At 44.6% G+C, this 22409-nt stretch overlaps 1 protein-coding gene across 1 annotated transcript; it reads left to right on the forward strand.

The window, feature by feature from the left end:
- Window positions 1-560: 560 nt before the first annotated feature.
- Window positions 561-15815, forward strand: LOC135541881 (fidgetin-like protein 2). Its single transcript, XM_064968337.1, has 3 exons — window positions 561-658; window positions 14042-15515; window positions 15624-15815. Exon 2 carries the CDS (start codon window positions 14053-14055, stop codon window positions 15172-15174), a length of 1122 nt encoding a protein of 373 aa, XP_064824409.1. The 5' UTR covers window positions 561-658; window positions 14042-14052; the 3' UTR covers window positions 15175-15515; window positions 15624-15815.
- The last annotated feature ends 6594 nt before the right edge of the window (window positions 15816-22409 follow it).

Consider the following 22409-nt stretch of genomic DNA (forward strand, 5'->3'; position numbering starts at 1 on the left):
TCAATAGCAAGGCTGTGCTCACTGAATCTGTACATAGTTAAGCTTTCCTTAAGTTTGGGTCGGACACAGTGGTCAGGTATTCTGCCACTGTGTACTCTCTGTTTAGGGCCAAATAGCATTTTTGTTAATTACTTCCAATGTGTCAAGTAATTATATTTTTGTTTTCTCAGGATTTGGTTGGGTCTAATTGGAGTCTCCCTCTCTCTCTCTCTCTCTCTCACACACACACACACACACACACACACACACACACACACACACACACACACACACACACACACACACACACACACACACACACACACACACACACACACACACACACACACACACACACACACACACACACACACACTCTCCACAGGGGAATATAGGCTCCTTTCTGACACGTCATGATTGGTCACTTTTTGCCTCTCTCCCTTCCTGCTTAAATAGTTTTTAACAAAAGAGAGGGATGGAGAGGGGGAGGGGAGGAGTGGATGGGGGAGGGGATGTATGTGCTGCTCTGTTGTCACTAGGGGAGCGAGAGGGAGGGGTAGAGTATGAGAGCAGAGAAGGATAGAGTCCCAGAAGTGGAAAAACACTGCCTTACTGTGTGGGTCAATCTATTGGCTTCCAGATAGAACCCATCATATCAAGGAAATACAAGCATGAGCAGGTAGGACTAGATTTTATTTTAGAGCATTTCCTCCTTTTTCTTTCTTCTTCCTTCTTTATTCCTCTCCCATACCAACAGATTCTTTATCCTTCTTGTTTGTCTTATCACGCTGTGCTCTCCACATTCCTCCTCTTTTCTGCTTTTCTCTTCTCTCACTCCCGTAACCGGTTGTGTGTTGTCACTTTATTTCCTCCCCTCTAAACCTGCTGTTGAATTAAGATAGCTTTCTCCTCTCATACAAATATTCAAAATGATTCTCAATCTTTATTGCCATTTTTTTTTCTCTACCATCTCACTGGGTACATACTGGTTGAATCAATGTTGTTTCCAACCAACATGGAATAAACGTTGAATTGATGTCAGTGCCCAGTGGGATGTGTCTATTATGTAAATGTTGATCATCTCATATACTCCCAAATTCCTCAGTTATCTTTATATTTTTATCCTGCTTCCTGTATTTTTGCTTTGTATGGGAATAACACATCTGCATTCTTCAACACCTGACAAAGTACAAAGTTCTGATTGCTGTTGTTGGTGCGTGTGTGTAACTGTGCTTGTGTGTGAGGAGGCGTTGGTGGGTGCAGAGAATTGGAGAGTCTTTAGTCTTTTTTCTTCTGATGGTGGTGTTGCTGTTTTGCAATCAGAGGGCAGAAGCTTTTTCCCTTCCTTTCCGAGCATCTGGTAACATACACACACACACACACACACACACACACACACACACACACACACACACAGCACCTCATGTTGTTTGGTTTAAATTGTGCACGTGCCTTTCATGAAGAGTACGCCCATTCCTGTTAGCTCCAATAATATACCTAATGTGTACAAAAATACTCATGTTTTATCCAGTGTTTTTGTTTTAGATCTCAATTACATTCATCCTTTCCATCATAGTAATTATGCATGAGTAGTTTTTTTTATTAATTTGACATGCTAGTGAGCCAGTGAGTTAGTGAGTGAGGGAGAATTAATGTGCTCAAAGATGAGAATAAGTGTTTGCATTTGGGTCACTTCAATGTGAATATACAACCAGTGAGTGAATGCAGCTTTTTGATGTGATTACATACATAGGTGTGTGTTTTATTTCTCCAGCGCTGTCTAACTCCCTGCTCTCTCTCCTTGGCAGTCATCAGTGTGTAGGAGTAGTGGAGGTTACTGAGGCTAGCCATGGAGTGGTGTATGATAACACATACTGACAGACCCACTCAGAGAGCCAGCAGCAGCGCGGGACCAGCCAGCAGCAGAATGTGTAACGTGTGTCCCCCCCCCCCCCTCCCACCAACTCTGAGTGGACTCAGTACTCTCCTCTTTACCAGGGAGCAGGGCAGCAAGATGCTCAGTCCTGTCAACCCCTACAAAAAGAGATTGGTTGCTCTCCTTCCCTCTCTGTTCTTTCTTTCTCTCAATGAAAGGCCACTATTAAAACAACAATGATCTTCCTGTCCAATGTATTGAGGTAGAGAATATCCTATTTATCCTCTCTCCTCCATGTGAGTGAGGTGTGCTGGTAGAGTCAGGCTGGGACTGACAATGTCACAGTGAGCAGTCCCACCTCATTATGTATTTTATGCCCTGTGTCCACTCACAGATGGTCAAATTAGCCCCGCCCCCCTGGACTCTGCCACCGTACCCTTTCCTATGTCCTGGTGTAAAACTATACCATTTCATGGATTGCCTCTGTGGACATTATTATTTTGGATGTTATTCATTTTACATACTTAATAGGACACAAAAAGTCTGGTATTTATGTGTGTGATGCATTCCCATAAATGGGTGTGTATTGTTGGTGAAAGCTGGGTAGATTGTTACGCTTCAATATGCGTGTGTGCTTTGCATGAGGGATCTCTAAGCCAAGCTAATGAATATGCTCATATTGACTGAGGTTATTGATTAGGAGAAGGTTTAACAGGATTACCACTCTAACATGATTGAAATAATGCATTAGGGACACACCTTACCTACCTCTGTGTGCTAGCAGACTCCTGCTAAGCTAAGAGAAAGATACTATTTTCCCAAATTGTATTTTTTGGTTCTTTGAAAAGAAAGAGTGAGTTGTGTGAACACACATGACTTGTGTCTTGTCTGAAATGAGTTTGCCTAGCGTACATCTGTAACATTCCTGTTTTTTAAAGACTCACACACACACGGTTGTCATAATTAGGAGTGTGTGATCTAAACGTGGTAGTGAATAGCTTGTGTGGCCCGTAGGTAAACAGCCCAGGGTGAAGTGGTTCTGTGAATGAGAGTCAGGTCATTAGTGACGGGGTGTCAATGAGCATTAATTAAACTGGTGTGTAGGGATTCACACACACACACACACACACACACATACGCACACACTTTCTCTCACTCTCTCTGCATTTCTCTCTCTCTCTGTCAGACACACACACAAAGGTGCACGTCAGGCCAACATAGTGTTCCTGACAGCTCGTTAAGCAAATTTGAGTCCAGCTCATTTAAGGTTCTCATTAGGTGGTAAAGGCTTATATTGCCTGCAATGATGTGGAGTCTGTAACCAACAGCAAGATCAGAGAGACCGTTTAGTCATTCAACACAGGAGGCATGGAGAAACAGCAGAGGGCAAAAGGCAGGGGAGGAAGGAATAAAGAAACAGAAAAAGAGAACTATCTATATATATGAGAGAGAGAGGGGGAGAGAGGGAGAGGGAGAAGGAGAGAGAGAGAGAGGGGGAGGGAGAGAGAGGGAGAGAGAGAGGGGGGGAGAGGGAGAGAGGGAGAGAGAGAGAGGGAGAGAGAGAGAGAGGGAGAGAGAGAGAGAGAGAGAGGGGGGAGAGAGAGAGAGAGAGGGAAAAAATGGGCAGATGGTCAGGAGGAGGGACTGGTCAGCTGCAGGCTGATATATGAGTGGACACAATGAGCAGAGAGGCCAGGCAGCTCCGGCCACATGTGTGGGTGAGCCGAAAGAGACAGAGTATGGGGGAGGGGTGGCCTAAACCACACAGGCATGGATGGACACACCGAGGGAGAGGGGGGGGACAGAAGAGGTGTAGCGGGAAAGAGAGAATGGAAGAGAGAACAAGAACCCTGTTTAACCAAAACCAATGTTCAAAGTAAAACAGCTTTCACACACTTTGCTGCTCCAGTATGACAGGCTAACTTTGAGCTTTTCAGGCAGTAGCTGTGCGAGCCAACTTCAAATTATCAAATGCATGCATGTTTTATTTTAAGAGGACCTGATGGCATGTAGATTGACATCACTGTGGCCCTATGGAAGACATGCCCTGCTAAAAAAAACAGGATAGTGGGGGTAAGGGGAGAGGGGAAGAAAAGAAGTGACACATCAGTAGCTTCTTCTCTGACAGGCTTGATTGGCCTGTAAAGTATCTAGTGCTTGTGGGCCATGCATCCAATGCTTATACAGTACATAACATACAGTTTCAGTGTCTGTGGTGTTTTTAGTATGAATCTAAGGTAATTTGTGTGTATTGTATGGATCTTTGTGGCCATAGTGGTCCACTGGTTGAATCAACGTTGTTTCTACGTCATTTCAATGAAATCTGGAATAGACATTCAATTGATATCTGTGCCCAGTGGGGAGTGGTTGTTGGAGGGTGGGCGGTCCACAGAGTCCTCACGGGCGTCCCTGTATATTAATGTCCCATTGGTCCTCTGATGCGTTCCGTATTGATCCAACCAATGGCTTGAATTAGTACTGATGAATACAAATCACCCAATAATGAGTGTCCAGCTGATAGAGCGTGATTAATCAGGGCCCTAAACAAACATTTTTTTTTTTTTTGCTGTCCTCTCACCTCTCTCGGTTTCTCTCTTGCGTGAGGATATGTGCTGTGTAAATATATCTCAGGTTGAATTCCAGACATTCCAACAACCTGAGTAATCTGCAGGATGACTGGGATTCTTTCTCACTCTGGCCGCTCGGCCAGGCCTGCACGTCCCACTCAAACTTTACATCCTGATCTTTACGACCGGCACAGACCTATCTGTGTATCTCAGTCAAACACAACACATTAACACATGTCAACTATCTCAGCCAGAGTGTACAGTACCAGTAAAATGTTTGGACACACCTATTCATTCAAGGGTTTTTCTTTATTTTAATTATTTTCTACATTGTAGCATAATAGTGAAGACATCAAAATGAAATAACACCCATGGAATCATGTAGTCACCAAACAAAAGTGTTCAACAAATCAAAATATATTTTAGATTTTAGATTCTTCAAAGTAGCCACCCTTGGCCTTGATGACAGCTTTGCACACTCTTGCCATTCTCTCAACCAGCTTTATGAGGAATGCTTTTCCAACCGTCTTGAAGTAGTTCCTACATATGCTGAGCACTTGTTGTCTGCTGTTCCTTCAATCTGCGGTCCAACTCATCCCAACCATCTCAATTAGGTTAAGATCGGGTGATTGTGGAGGCCAGGTCATCTGATGCAGCACTCCATTACTCTCCTTCTTGGTCAAATAGCCCTTACACAGCCTGGAGATGTGCTGCATCAGATGATGCCTGTTGAAAAACACATGATAGTCCCACTAAGCTCAAACTAGATGGGATGGCGTATCGCTGCAGAATGCTGTGGTAGCCATGCTGGTTAAGTGTGCCTTGAATTCTAAATAAACCACAGACAGTGTCACCAGCAAAGCACCATCACACCTCCTCCATGTTTCACGGTGGGAACCACACATGCGGAGATCATCCGTTCACCTACCCTACATCTCACAAACACACGGCGGTTGGAACCAAAAATCTAAAATTTGGACTCCTCAGACCAAAGGACAGATTTCTACTGGTCTCATGTCCATTGCTTGTGTTTCTTGGCCCAAGTAGTGGTTTTGTTGCAGCAATTCAACCATGAATTTGACCACTAGGGCTCCCGAGTGGCGCAGCAGTCTAAGGCACTGCATCTCAGTGCAAGAGGCGTCACTACATTCTCTGGTTTGAATCCAGGCAGTATCACATCCAGCCACGATTGGTAGTCCCATAGGGCGGTGCACAATTGGCCCAGCGTCGCCTGGGTTTGGCAGGGGTAGGCCGTCATTGTAAATAAGAATTTGTTCTTAACTGACTTGCCTAGTTAAATAAAAGTTAAAATAATAATAATAAAGTCCTGATTCACGCAGTCTCCTCTGAACAGTTGATGTTGAGTTGTGTCTGTTACTTTAACTCTGTGAAGCATTTATTTGGGCTGCAATTTCTGAGGCTGGTAAACACTAATGAACTTATCATCTGCATTAGAGGTAACTCTGGGTCTTCCTTTCCTGTGGCGGTCCTCATGAGAGCCAGTTTCATCATAGCGCTTGATGGTTTTTGCGACTGCACTTGAAGAAACATTCTTGTCATTTTCCACATTGACTGACCTTTATGTCTTAAAGTAATGATGGACTGTAATTTCTCTTTGCTTATTTGAGCTGTTCTTGCCATAATATGGACAGTCTTTTACCAAATAGGGCTATGTTCTGTATACCAGAATGCCAAGAGTGTGCAAAGCTGTCATCAAGGCAAAGGGTGGCTACTTTGAAGAATATAAAATATAAAATATATTTTGATTTGTTTAACACTTTGGTTACGACATGATTCCATGTGTGTTATTTCATAGTTTTGATGTCTTCACTATTATTCTACACTGTAGAAAATAGTAAAAAATAAAGAAAAGCCCTTGAATGAGTAGGTGTGTCCAAACATTTTACTGGTACTGTATGTATGTTCGCATGTCTGTGTATGTGTGTGTACGTGTGCATGTGTGTGTCCAGCAAGTGTTGAAGTCTTTGTTGAATATTTACTGAGTAATAGCGATGTTGGAGTGGTCAGGCAACCGACCATAGGGGCAGTTTTCTTTCCCCTCCTGTCCAATGCCTCTGATGCTTTGCAACCCCCCCCAAAAAAAAATAATCCCAGGTCCATGTGCCCTTCCCCCCGCCTCCCTGCCTTTCTCTCTCCACTATTCGTCTGATTAACCCTTAATTGCTAATACTGACCCTGCAGTGGACCGCTACCAATAGGGGGAAAGAATTCACACCAGCAGCTCTTCTGCTCATATCGATCATGAGCATGTACATGTACATAACTGTGGCCCATAGGTTGAATGATCAGATTCTTTCCTTTAGATTAGAACCATTATCTTATTCGAAATAAGAGTGTGTGTAGATTGTTGAAAAGGTTGGACATCTAAAAATGAGGAACATCATCAGTGGGTTTGGTCTTTCCAGTCTTAGTGATTTGTGGTGTTATGAGTTCTAGAGAACACAAACCTGAACAGCACATATGTCTCTGCTGGCTGTGGAATGGTAATTTGCACACTGGTCATCGTTGGTGATTGATGGCAGGTATGGGGAGAGAGAGAGACCGAGAGTGAGCGAGACAGAGAGAGAGAGCAGAAGCTAAATCCTCTCTCTACCCGGCTATGTAATTAGGACCAGTCCAGCGAGACTAAGCTGCTCTCTCACAGGGTGGCTGCAGTGGAGTGGAGTGGAGGGAGGTGGGAGGGGGGGGTCAGAGCTTCGGACAGAGTGGATGGTGTTGAAAGCTGGACTAGGAGGGGAGGCACATACTAGCCATCCTCTGATTGGATTGATCAAGCTCTTGTTTACAAGCCCCCTGGTCCCTGTTTGTTGCTCAGGCACACACACATGCACAATATGTCTGTTTTACTGCCCCCCTGGTCCCATGAGGTGTGTTGGATCCATGTGAGGGCCTGGGGTGTAGAGTTAGCCTTGACCCCCGGGGAGCAGGAGGTGGCTGGTGTGTGTGTGTGTGTGTGTGTGTGTGTGTGTGTGTGTGTGTGTGTGTGTGTGTGTGTGTGTGTGTGTGTGTGTGTGTGTGTGTGTGTGTGTGTGTGTGTGTGTGTGAGTGACAGGGAGAGTGTGTGCGTGTGTGGTGGAAGAACAGGGGGGCTGTAACTCTATCTCACTTCCTCCAGGTCTCAGATTTCAGGAGCCACTACTCATTACACACACACACACACACACACACACGCACCACACGCACACGCACACGCACACACACACACACACACACACACACACACACACACGCACACACACACACACACACACACACACACACACACACACACACACACACACACACGTCTTGTAAACTGTCAGTACTGCTGGTGGATATATGGGGATGGTCTGAGTTAGTGAGATGTTTGAGTTCTTATAGGATCTACTGTCAGACAATAGGGTCCCCGTGGTTTTGTTAGGGGACGTGGGGAGACAATAGGAGCTGAGGGACACAGGCTGGACACAGAGAGAGAGGGTTCCTCTGCTCAAAACAGCTGTTTCTGTTTGGGGTCCCCACGACAGTGTCCGCACGTACGCCACACGGATACATACACACAAACACACTCAGTCAACTCTCATTTGCACAACATGTTAGATCCATCCACACACTCAAAACATTGGGTTAGGGTCTGGGTTAGGGTCAGTGTCTGGGTTAGGGTCAGGGTTAGGGTCTGGGTTAGGGATAAACGTCGGAACTGGGTCTTAGGTCTGTTAGGGTCAGGTCAGTGTCTGGGTTAGGGTCAGGTTAGGGTCAGGGTTAGGTCTGCTAGGGTCTGGGTTAGGTCAGTGTTGGTTAAGGGCTTGTAAGTAAGCACGGTAAAGTCTACACTTGTTGTATTCGGCACATGTGACAAATAAAGTTTGATTTGCTTATAGAACCAGAGTTTAGTAAACGGTTAGAATCATGCAATGCACATAAGTAGCACTATTTGGAACCAGTGTCTTGAAACAATGTTGCGCTACAGTATAAGTCACTGTTTCACACTTCTGACATCATTCAATCAATCATGAGATACTATAGCGCAAATCCTAATTTCAGATATGCGTACATAATTTCAAACTTTCGAACAAACCTCCCATTGAATATTTCAAACATGCGTAAAGCATCCTATTTACGCACATTTAAATATCAATAGGAGGTTTGTTCGAAAGTTTGAAATTATGTACGCATATCTGAAATTAGGATTTGCGCTATAGTATCTCATGATTGAGAACACATTTTGTCTCTACCATATTTTGTATGATCACCCAGAGTGAAGTTTCAACGTCCTTCAAAATCATTTTGAAGACTTACAACTTCACAAACAACAAGAATATGCTTCAACAACAGGCCACAATAGATGATGAGAAACAAAAAAGACACATACTTAATGATTAAAAAGCCATTAGAAAGTGGGCCCTCCTCCATACCCTCCTCCATACCCTACTCCATACCCTCCTCCATACCCTACCTCCATACCCTACTCCATACCCTCCCTCCATCCATACCCTACTCCATACCCTACTCCATACCCTACTCCATACCCTCCTCCATACCCTCCTCCATACCCTACTCCATACTCCCATACCCTACTACCCTCCATACCCTCCACCCTCCCTCCCATACCCTACTCCATACCCTCCTCCCTCCATACCCTACTCCATACCCTACTCCATACCCTCCTCCATACCCTCCCATCCCTCCATACCCTCCATACCCTACTCCATACCCTCCATACCCTACTCCATCCATACCCTACTCCATACTACTCATACCCTACCCTCCATACCCTACTCCATACCCTCCTCCATACCCTCCATACCCTACCTCCCATACCCTCCTCCATACCCTCCTCCATACTCCATACCCTACTCCATACCCTACTCCATCCTCCATACCCTACTCCATACCCTCCTCCATACCCTACTCCATACCCTACTCCATACCCTACTCCCCATACATCCTCTGCTACAGATGGCTGTGTTATATACTCACTGTTTTCCCTCATCCTTCCTGGAATCTTCTCACCCTCCTTTATGAATCACAACTACTGTAAGCATAGACATGTGCGTGCACACAAACACACAACTACTGTAAGCATAGACATGTGCGTGCACACAAACACACAACTACTGTAAGCATAGACATGTGCATGCACACAAACACACAACTACTGTATGCATAGACATGTGCGTGCACACAAACACACAACTACTGTAAGCATAGACATGTGCGTGCACACAAACACACAACTACTGTAAGCATGACATGCGTGCACACAAACACACAACTACTGTAAGCATAGACATGTGCGTGCACACAAACACACAACTACTGTAAGCATAGACATGTGCGTGCACACAAACACACAACTACTGTAAGCATAGACATGTGCGTGCACACAAACACACAACTACTGTAAGCATAGACATGTGCGTGCACACAAACACACAACTACTGTAAGCATAGACATGTGCGTGCACACAAACACACAACTACTGTAAGCATAGACATGTGCGTGCACACAAACACACAACTACTGTAAGCATAGACATGTGCGTGCACACAAACACACAACTACTGTAAGCATAGACATGTGCGTGCACACAAACACACAACTACTGTAAGCATAGACATGTGCGTGCACACAAAAACACACAACTACTGTAAGCATAGACATGTGCGTGCACACAAACACACAACTACTGTAAGCAAGACATGTGCGTGCACACAAACACACAACTACTGCACACAAACACACAACTAGACATGTGCGTGCACACAAACACACAACTACTGTAAGCATAGACATGTGCGTGCACACAAACACACAACTACTGTAAGCATAGACATGTGCGTGCACACAAACACACAACTACTGCGACTTGTGCGTGCACACAAACACACAACTGCACACAAACACACAACTACTGTAAGCATAGACATGTGCGTGCACACAAACACACAACTACTGTAAGCATAGACATGTGCGTGCACACAAACACACAACTACTGTAAGCATAGACATGTGCGTGCACACAAACACACACAACTACTGTAACAAACACACAACTACTGCATAGACATGTGCGTGCACACAAACACACAACTACTGTAAGCATAGACATGTGCGTGCACACAAACACACAACTACTGTAAGCATAGACATGTGCGTGCACACAAACACACAACTACTGTAAGCATAGACATGTGCGTGCACACAAACACACAACTACTGTAAGCATAGACATGTGCGTGCACACAAACACACAACTACTGTAAGCATAGACATGTGCGTGCACACAAACACACAACTACTGTAAGCATAGACATGTGCGTGCACACAAACACACAACTACTGTAAGCATAGACATGTGCGTGCACACAAACACACAAGTATTGTAAGCATAGACATGTGCGTGCACACAAACACACAACTACTGTAAGCATAGACATGTGCGTGCACACAAACACACAACTACTGTAAGCATAGACATGTGCGTGCACACAAACACACAACTACTGTAAGCATAGACATGTGCGTGCACACAAACACACAACTACTGTAAGCATAGACATGTGCGTGCACACAAACACACAAGTATTGTATGCATGCGCAAAAATATCACACACACGCACTAGCTTTGCATCTCCTAATCCATAATTGTGTTGATGTGATGGTCTCCAGTCCAGTCTGATCCTGATCCCACCTTCATCCAGCCTTCAGACTGTTTGAGTGTAGACTGGGTTAACAGAACATATATTACGCCTGGTAGGGTAGAAAATGTCTCATCTTGATTAGAGATTGCTCCCATCTCAGTGAGAATTACTCAGACTGTGTGTGTTTGTGTATATCCCCATGTACAGCGTATGTGTATGTGTGGGTCAGTCTGTGTCTGGGAGAGTGTGTATGTGTATAGGTGTGTTCACTTTGTGTTCACTTTGTGTAAGCCTTTGTATGTACACCCTAGTATACTGTAGATGTGTCTGTGTGGATTGTGTTTATTCTTTCCCTCGACTTAACCCTGATCCAACACAGACTCTCAAAACCAGGTCAGCTGGTCGGGAGCTTCAATACTGAACAAAGCTCCATCGCTAAAGAGTGTGTATTTGTGTGCGCGTACTTTTGTGGGAGTGCAATGTTTGAGTGCGGCTTTATCGACTGTACCAGAAGTGATGTGTTTGTCGTAGAGCTGGGGACGGGGACAGTCCCATGACTGTCTGGAATTCCTTGGAGTACAGAGACATTTCCAGGGGGGATTGGGACTTGGCTCCCTGTGTGTGCGGGATTTAGTCACACATTGACCAGGACCAACAGAAGGGCTGTTAAACGATCCACATGTTGATCCCTAAATTATACGATCACAGTCCCATAATTCCATTCATCCAATTCTGAGATCCCAGTCATCTAGCCCCTCCCCAGCCAAGTCCCAATCCCCCTGTAAATGTGTCTGTAATCCAGGTAATTCCAGCCAGTCATTGGACTGTCCCTGTCCACAGCTCAACAACAAACACACTACTTCTGGCACAGTCGATAAAGCCGTGTTCAAACATTGTTCTCCCACAAATGTATGGGCACATAAGAACACTGTTTAGTGTATGGAGAGAACAGACAGTCAGATGTAGGCACCAGACACTACAGAGTTGTAGTGCAAACAAGCTCATAAACGCTCACCTCCACGCAACGGACTAGCATAGTGGAGACTGGTAAAGCATATGAACAACCATATGTTTCTCTTTGCTCCTCTCTCCCCCTCTCTCTCTGTCTCCACCTTTCTCTCTCTCTTTCCCCTCTTTCCCTCCCCCTCTCTCTCCCCCTCCCTCTCAGTTCTGTTGTAGTCCCTCTGGTCCAGGCTCAAAGGGTCAGGACAGTTTAATAATACTCTGCAATGCCTGGAATGTCAGCCTAATGCCTGCTCAAAGACACGCAGCCTGCAAAGCCAATCAAAATGGTTGATCACTGCACCAATGGAACACACTGCACTAATGTGTGTGTGTGAGTGTGTATGCGGTTGTTTGTATGTGTGTGTGTGTGTGTGTGTGTGTGGTTGTGTGTGTGTGTGTGTGTGTGTGTGTGTGTGTGTGTGTGTGTGTGTGTGTGTGTGTGTGTGTGTGTGTGTGTGTGTGTGTGTGTGTGTGTGTGTTCGTGTTAGACAGTAGAGTGGGGGTCTCACACACAGAGCACCGTACAGAGGGACAACAATGATCCCAGTGAGAGAGCAGGACAGAGGGCAGCGGGGCGGCTGATATGGGCTTATCGCCCTGGAGACCAGGCCAGGGGCTGTGTTGTTCATGACGATTAGGCATGGAGGAGCTCAGAGCACAAGGTACCCTCCGCGGGTAGAACTGTAGGGGCAGTGTGGGGCACTGGGGAGAAGAGAGATTGCAAAGCAAAAACATGATAATGGGCTCTGCTGGTCAGCGGGACTGTAATGTTTTTTATAAAATCTTATTTTCTTGGGTTTTCAAGTGAGAAAGAAGTCCATCTCCATGAAACATTGAGTAAAGTGGAACTTTGTTGTATTTTATCTTTATACAAACTCAATCTATTTGCATTTAGTTAGTGTATTACCAGTGTGGTATGGTTATCTGAACAACCTGAATAATTTGCAGTTATCTCTGCTCTAAAACTGGACTGATGGGTTTTGTATTTATTATGAATCCCCATTCGTTCCTGCCAAGGCAGCAGCTACTCTTTCTGGGGTCCAGCAACATCAGTTATATACAATTTAAAAAATGATATGACATTACATTTCATAACACTTTCACAACATATTAAGTGTGTTCCCTCAGGCCACTACTCTACTACCACATATTTAAAATACAACATCCATGTGTACGTGTGTAGAGTGTGTGTCTTGTCATGTGTATGTGTAGGTGTGTCTGTACCTGTGTGTGTGTGTCTTCACAGTCCCCGCTGTTACATAAGGTGCATTTTCATCTGTTTTTTATCTACTTTTACTGCTTGCATCAGTTACATTATGTGGAATAGAGTTCCATGTAACCATGGCTCTATGTAGTACTGTGGAATAGAGTTCCATGTAACCATGGCTCTATGTAGTACTGTGGAATAGAGTTCCATGTAACCATGGCTCTATGTAGTACTGTGGAATAGAGTTCCATGTAACCATGGCTCTATGTAGTACTGTGGAATAGAGTTCCATGTAACCATGGCTCTATGTAGTACTGTGGAATAGAGTTCCATGTGGCTCTATGTATACTGTGGAATAGAGTTCCATGTAACCATGGCTCTATGTAGTACCCATGGGCTCTATGTAGTACTGTGCGCCTCCCATAGTCTGTTGTTGACTCGGGGATTGTGAAGAGACCTCTGGTGGCATGTCTTGTGGGGTATGAATGGGTGTCCAAGCTGTGTGCTCGTAGTTTAACCAGACACCTTGGTGCATTCAGCATGTAAACACTTCTTACAAAAACAAGTAGTGTTGAAGTCAATCTCTCCTCCACTTTGAGTCATGAGAGATTTAATGTTAATTCTCCATGTACATTTAAGGGTCAGCCGTGATGCCCTGTTCTGAGCCAATTGTAATTTTCCGAAGTCTCTCTTTGTGGCACCTGACAAAATGTAATACTTGGTGAATAACCATGCTCTCCCTGTCATCTCTCTGTGGTTCTGTAGGTCTGTTGAAGATGCACTGGTCTCCGGAGCACGCGGCCCCCCTGTCCCAGTGGCCTGAGCAGCACCTGGATGTGTCTTCCACCACCTCCCCTCCTTCCGCCCACAAACACGACTCACGTGGTTACACCACTGCAGCCGGATACCCCTGGGCCAGCGATGACATCTCTGCCCTCACCGCCTCTTCCTTGTTAAAACGCTATGCCGAAAAGTACTCAGGCCTGGAGCTGCCCTACGAAAGGCCTGCCCCAGGGGCTTACTCAGAGCCTGGGGCCTTTCTGAAGAGTGAGACTGAGCCCTGGGCCCTGGGGCAGGGCATGGAGTGTTACCCTGCGCTGGAGGCCCTGGCAGCAGGGGCCAAAGTGGGATCAGCATCAGTGGGCCTCCCTGGCACGGGCAGTGTGACGGTGGTGAATAGTAACTTGACCTCTGACCCTGGGTATAGTGGTGGTGGCTCCTGTAATGGTCCCCCCTCTCAGGACTACCCCCTCTCCTACAACAGCACCTACCTCTCCTCAGGATACTGCCTCCAACCCGGCTCAGCGCTTCCCCCAGCCTCTCTGCAAACCACCCCCACCCTGGTGTCCAGCTACAACCCTACCAACCCTGTATACAACTACCCGCCAGGCTGCTACCCCCACCTCCAGACCAGCCTGGCAGCCAGCTACAGCCACCCCAGTGCCTCCTACCTCCCCTCTGGCCTGAGCACCCCTACCCCCCTGACCCCCAGGTCCACCATGGCAGGGGGCAGCTATGGTTACCCCAGTCACAGCCTAGGGGCCAGCTCTGAGACAGGAGGGCCGCTGAAACGCAAGGCCTTTGAGATGGCGGAAGAGGGGGAGGAGGGAGGAGAAGGAGACGGCTCGCGGTACAGGAAGTTTGTCAATGGCCACAGCAAGAGCCACGGCAATGGTCACGGCAACGACTACGACATAGCGGGCTCAGAAGTCCAGGCCTACAAGCCCGGCAAGCCTCTGGTGTCGCCTCCTTATGTTGGCCAGGGCGAGTACAGCCCCTCCTCAGCCCTAGGGGGGGAGAGTGGGGGAGGAGGGGAACATGGCTTTCCCCATCAGAGGCTGGCCATGAAGATGCCTGTGTCACATGCACGATCTGAGGACCCAACTGGAGGACGGTAGATCAGGCACTTGAAAGGAAAACTCTCTGGGGGTCCTTCGGTTTTATTGGCATTTAAAAACCAAGTAGAGTACTTACTCTGACAAAAACTGGGGGAAAATAATAATTGGATTTTGCAATGAGAGGTCATGTGATCTAACCTGGAAGGAGAAAAAATGGCAAATGACTTGAATCCGCCTCCTATCTTATATCATTTTCATTGTTAGATTTTCTCCAAAGAGTCAAGGGTCACTTCGTCCTGTATGGGTGTGGTGAGGTGGTGTGAGGACAGAGGGAGGGATCTAGATGGATAGGGCTAAATCAGGCAGTCTGAATGGATTACCGACTGTATGGGTGTGGTGAGGTGGTGTGAGGACAGAGGAGGGATCTAGATGGATAGGGAATGGATTACCGACTGTAAATCAGGGATAGGGCAGTCTGAATGGATTACCGACTGTATGGGTGTGGTGAGGTGGTGTGAGGACAGAGGGAGGGATCTAGATGGATAGGGCTAAATCAGGCAGTCTGAATGGATTACCGACTGTATGGGTGTGGTGAGGTGGTGTGAGGACAGAGGGAGGGATCTAGATGGATAGGGCTAAATCAGGCAGTCTGAATGGATTACCGACTGTATGGGTGTGGTGAGGTGGTGTGAGGACAGATGGATAGAGGGATCTAGATGGATAGGGCTAAATCAGGCAGTCTGAATGGATTACCGACTGTATGGGTGTGGTGAGGTGGTGTGAGGACAGAGGGAGGGATCTAGATGGATAGGGCTAAATCAGGCAGTCTGAATGGATTACCGACTGTATGGGTGTGGTGAGGTGGTGTGAGGACAGAGGGAGGGATCTAGATGGATAGGGCTAAATCAGGCAGTCTGAATGGATTACCGACTGTATGGGTGTGGTGAGGTGGTGTGAGGACAGAGGGAGGGATCTAGATGGATAGGGCTAAATCAGGCAGTCTGAATGGATTACCGACTGTATGGGTGTGGTGAGGTGGTGTGAGGACAGAGGGAGGGATCTAGATGGATAGGGCTAAATCAGGCAGTCTGAATGGATTACCGACTGTATGGGTGTGGTGAGGTGGTGTGAGGACAGAGGGAGGGATCTAGATGGATAGGGCTAAATCAGGCAGTCTGAATGGATTACCGACTGTATGGGTGTGGTGAGGTGGTGTGAGGACAGAGGGAGGGATCTAGATGGATAGGGGTGTGAGGACTAAATCAGGCAGTCTGAATGGATTACCGACTGTATGGGTGTGGTGAGGTGGTGTGAGGACAGAGGGAGGGATCTAGATGGATAGGGCTAAATCAGGCAGTCTGAATGGATTACCGACTGTATGGGTGTGGTGAGGTGGTGTGAGGACAGAGGGAGGGATCTAGATGGATAGGGCTAAATCAGACAGTCTGAATGGATTACCGACTGTATGGGTGTGGTGAGGTGGTGTGAGGACAGAGGGAGGGATCTAGATGGATAGGGCTAAATCAGGCAGTCTGAATGGATTACCGACTGCTTCTCTCAGGATCCTATTTATTTCCCAATCTGCTACTTTGGCAGACAGTGACATTGCAATGTTGTTGTTTTGAGGAGTTGCTCTCTTAATTGGAGTGGCCACTTGATATGGAAAGGACATTTGACTCTATTACCTCCTACAGCACCATAAGAATCATAACCTTTCAGACCAAAAAGTAGAGAAGAAGAACATTATTGATGTGATGTATTTTAATAACTTGACACCACGAGCACAATGACAGCTCTTCTGAGGCTTGGTGCCTCTATACAACTCGCTTTGAAACGAATGTCCCCCTCTCCCCCCTTCCCTTTTCCCTGTTTTCTTTTGACAGTGTTTCTATGTTATTTCTCTCTCTTTCTCTACCTCTCATCACTACATTTTCATCATTTCCCTTCCCTGCTTTTTCTCAGTTTGTTTCACTCACTCTTTTTCTTTTTCTGTTAAAGCTGCAATATGTAACTTTTTGGGCAACCTGACCAAATTCACATAGAAATGTGAGTTATAGATATGTTATTCTCATCGAAAGCAAGCCTAAGAAGCAGTAGATCTATTCTATGTGCTCTATTTCTATGCTTACCGGTCTTTAGTTTTTGCTTCTTTTACTTTCGGTTTTGTACACCAGCTTTAAACAGCTGAAAATATAATAGCTTTGGTTATGGAAAATATATTTCACAGCAGTTTAGATGGTACAATGATTCTCTACACTATGCATTGCTTATTTTGTCAAAAACTGAAATTCGGTGAACTATTGTTCATTATGCACTGTTACATGCAGCTCTATCAATACATTGATATACTTAAACCTGCAGAAAGAGATACTTTAACCTGCAGAAAGAGATACTTGTAGAAACATACTTGAGAGAGAGAATTTTAACTACAGCATATAAACTCAGCAAAAAAAGAAAGTCCTCTCACGGTCAACTGCGTTTATTTTCAGCAAACTTGTGTAAATATTTATATGAACATAAGGTTCAACAACTGAGACATACAGTGAATCAGTTCCACAGACATGTGACTAACAGAAATGTAATAATGTTTCCCTGAGCAAAGGGGGGGATCCAAATCAAAAGTAACAGTAAGTATCTGGTGTGGCCACCAGCTGCATTAAATACTGCAGTGCATCTCCTCCTCATGGACTGCACCAGATTTGTCAGATCCAGGCTCTTCGCTGGCCATGGCAGAACACAGGAAATGCATGAAATCACGCACAGAATGAGCAGTATGGATGGTGGCATTATCATGCTGGAGGGTCATGTTAGGATGAGCCTGCAGGAAGGGTACCACGAGGGAGGAGAATGTCTTCCCTGTAACGCACAGCGTTGAGATTGCCTGCAATGACAACAAGCTCAGCTCGATGATGCTTGACACACCGCCCCAGACCATGACGGACCCTCCACCTCCAAATCGATCCCGCTCCGGAGTACAGGCCTCGGTGTAATGCTTATTCCTTCGACGATAAACACGAATCCAACCATTACCACTGGTGAGACAAAACTGTGACTCGTCAGTGAAGAGCCATTTTTGCCAGTCCTGTCTTGTCCAGCGACGGTGGGTTTGTGCCCATAGCCGACGTTGTTGTCGGTGAAGTCTGGTGAGGACCTGCCTTACAACAGGCCTACAAGCCCTCAGTCCTGCCTCTCTCAGCCTATTACGGACAGTCTGAGCACTGATGGAGGGATTGTGCATTCCTAGTGTAACTCGGACAGTTGTTCTTGCCATCCTGCACCTGTCCCGCAGGGGTTATGTTCGTACCGATCGCGTGCAGGTGTTGTTACACGCGGTTTGCCACTACGAGGACGATCAGCTGTCCTTCCTGTCTCCCTGTAGCGCTGTCTTAGGCTTCTCACAGTACGGACATTGGACTCTGGCCACATCTGCAGTCCTCATGCCTTCTTGCAGCATGCCTAAGGCACATTCACACAGATGAGTAGGGACCCTGGGCATATTTATTTTGCCGTTTTTCAGAGTCAGTAGAAAGGCCTCTTTAGTATCCTAAGTTTTGATAGCCGTGACCTTAATTGCCTACCGTCTGTAAGCTGTTAGTGTCTTAATGACCGTTCCACAGGTGCATGTTCATTAATTGTTTATGGTTCATTGAACAAGCATGGGAAACAGTGTTTAAACCCTTTACAATGAAGATCTGTGAAGTTACTTGAATTTTTACGAATTATCTTTGAAAGACAGGGTCCTGAAAAAGGGCCGTTTCTTTTTTTGCTGAGTTTACTAAAGAGTAGTACACTGTCAAACCAATGCAAATGTGCCGTTTTCATTGAGACACTCTTAGAATCCTAAAATCGGAGTCTGCTTGTGTTTTTGATGTATGCATTCTTTTTTCTTTTTGCCTTTTTAAAGAAATATATGTAGTCTTGTTATTGAATACTCAGGAAGATTGTTGTATTGTAAAATAATGTATGTATGTATGTATTACCTTTGGTGTTTGTAGGGAGCTTTATGGAGAATATAATGGAGTCATGGCTGTTGTTATACAGACACTGTACACAGGGAACACAGAGCTTTTAGGGCCACCAATATTAGCGTTTGTGCGCGCACACACACACACACACACACCACATGCACAAACACTCACACGTCCCCACACACATTTACACATAAGCATGCACACACGCACAGCCATGTAGATTCAAATATTTGAACACCCACAGAACACTGCCAGTCTTTTAACTTGCGAATTGAAAATTGAGATTCCTACCAATGCCTGAAACGTAGAATGTAATTCAATATATTTTATTCAAAGGATAATAGAAACCATAATGTACATCAATAATTGTTTTAGATATATAAAACATATTTGCTTTATTTCCCATCTAGATTTTGGTGGAGTGATGATCTTCATTAAGTGTTATGTAGTTAGCAAAGGGGAAGAAACACTTTTTCTGGACAAACGTTGACATCCTGTGACAAAATGCAAATGACAACTTTCAGCCTGTAAACATAAAAGCTTTGCTAGATGTCAGAAGTGAATGTCTACATCCATCAAATACCTTCCTATCAACGTAACCTAGAAATGACATTAGGTATGTTTCTGAAATGTCTTAACTATGTGACTATACACCTCAGTAACAGGTTCTTTCTCCAGACCCCCTCTACTTTGTGTTTTCTATAGTAGCCGTGTACAGCTGCTGGGCCTCTATAGACCTCACTGTGCCTATTGTAATACTCATCTATTACCTCAGGACACAGTGGTGAAAACAACTTCAGAGCCTCAAGAACCACCAAAAATATCACAACTGAAGAAATAATAAACTCTTCCTAAACCCCCTTTACTCTAAATATGCCCATTTTTCATAATAGATTTTGTTTTTATGGCTATAGGTTAACCAGGGCATTGGATAAGCAACATAATTATTGAATATATTTGCAAAATATGTTTATTCTGTAGCTAAGGGCTACTACTGTAGCTGCTTTGTTCCAAGCAGACAGACATACTGTACATGTCCAAGGCTACCACATCATCCTGGGTATAAAGTGTGCCATATATGATATCCCTCTTATACATTTGCAAACTGTTGGGGCTCAGAATCTCTATCTTTAACATTCAGTTCAAATATAATTAAAAAATCCTTCCAGATCCAAAGAACATTAACAGTATTTTGCAGAGAGGTTGTGCTAGTAAGTGTCCTAGGTTTCAGACCTTCATACATATTTCAGTTGTTTCAGCAGCTCTTGAATCATCTGCACCAGAAAAACATTCACAATAACAAAATATGTACACAGTGGATTGCATCAGTGCCAAATAATAATTTAATATAAACTTTTTGTTAGCATTAAGCATTTGCCTTTTTGTTAGCATTATAGAATTGTATCAGTTCTGAGTGCTGACTCTGTGAAGGGCTGAGGAAATAGTTTCACAATCCAGAAAATGATGAATTGGAAAAGCGCTTAGCAACAAGTACATTAACACTCATAATGCAATGTGCATTAAGCTTTAAGTCACAATTACTAATAATAACGTTAGCCTGGCCTCCTTTCTTTGTTGTTGTCCCAAGTTGATGTTCTTCAGCGTCATCAATATGAAGGTGTACGTGGAGATAAGTTTGTCCAACAAAAGTGGGATTTCAACACTATCTTTTTAATACAGTAGTATTATTATTGTATCTTGTACATTCTCTAGCCATTTCTACCTCATTTTTAAGACGGTCATGGAAATATTTATTTCCTGTTGTTTCACATGTCCGTTATGGAATAATGATGATTCTTGAACTGTTTTAGTCTACCTCACAAAAGGCTATTTTAAAATAAAAATGTTTAATGGAAATGAAGAGATAATGCCCAACTCTGTCTCCAGTTTGTTTTCTTATCACCAAAATCTTGTAATTTGCAGGTCATGATGAGTGTACCTATAACATGATGGGTACCTGGATAGCTGTTTTACTGACCTGTCCATGGGAAGAAAACACCTGGATCATTTGTGGTTTCTTTAGATGGTGGATGGATGACACTTTATGTAGACAACACTGGACGGAGACTGATTACTCTATTGCAGATTTACTTGGGTCGCGTTCCCCTGCTCAGACGTTGCATGCATCAACCAATGGTTGTGTGGCCAAGTCATCGACTCGGTCTTCGACCGACAGATTGTTTTAGCATATGTGGCTAGCGGATATGTAAAATATCTATCCAAGCATTTTAAGACCTGGCAGGTGTCAGCAACTTCTGAGTAGAAGAACGCACCCATTATGAAATGACCACAGTTACAGCCATGCATCAACTCAAGTAGTTCCTGTTCTAAGTCAAACAATTAACGTCTGACTAATCAGAATACAGATGAGTTTCTAGGCAGATAACCAAATACAACTGAACTACAGAACTACTGATTCAACATATTTGAGAAAAGAATCATACACCTGTCATACCAACTATAAATATGAATTGTGATATGTACACTACACCTAAAGAAAAGAATACAGGATACTCTGCACACCGTGTTTTATATTTTTACTGCACCGATTAAGACAAATGACAGATATTTAAAATAAACTTTTAGACTAGATAAACATTCAGTGGCCATGTATATAGTAAAGAATGTGGTTTAAGCCCATCTAATCCCTTGTCATTTCCTAAAATTAGCAATTCACTTCTCTTCACCTCTTATGATAAAACTACAGGCTGCTTAGCCAGGTCTACTTACAGTATCGCACTAGAATATAGAGTAGGGAATAGATTGAGATTTTGCACTATAAATACAGTATGTTTTTTGGATTGGAGATCGGAATGAGACCAAAGGGCAGTGTGGAAAATGTACATCTTCTTTATTTAAAATGAACACCCAAAAAACAACAAAAGATAACCGAACGCAAAGTTCTGCAGGGCTATACAGCTACTGTGCAAAAACAAGATCCCACAAACTCAGGTGGAAAACAGGCTGCCTAATTATGATTCCCAATCAGAGACAACAATAGACAGCTGCCTCTGATTGGGAACCATACCCGGCCAACAAAGAAATAGAAAACTAGAATGCCCACCCAAATCATACCCTGACCTAACCAAATAGAGAAATAAACAGGTTCTCTAAGGTCAGGGCGTGACAGGTGAGGACAGTCACCATATTGATGTCTGTGTCTAATCAGCTCAGTCCTTCACATCGCTGCAGGTAAGTCTCAACATATGCTTGTGGTGTGACAAGAATACATAGGTGCACCTCTCAACTGGCTTTTATAATAATTTGGATAGCTCTAACAACAATTAATGCACATTATTACATCAAATTGAAACATCAATATGA

This window comes from Oncorhynchus masou, chromosome 6, assembly GCF_036934945.1.
Source record: "Oncorhynchus masou masou isolate Uvic2021 chromosome 6, UVic_Omas_1.1, whole genome shotgun sequence".
In the NCBI taxonomy this organism is placed as follows: Eukaryota; Metazoa; Chordata; class Actinopteri; order Salmoniformes; family Salmonidae; genus Oncorhynchus; species Oncorhynchus masou.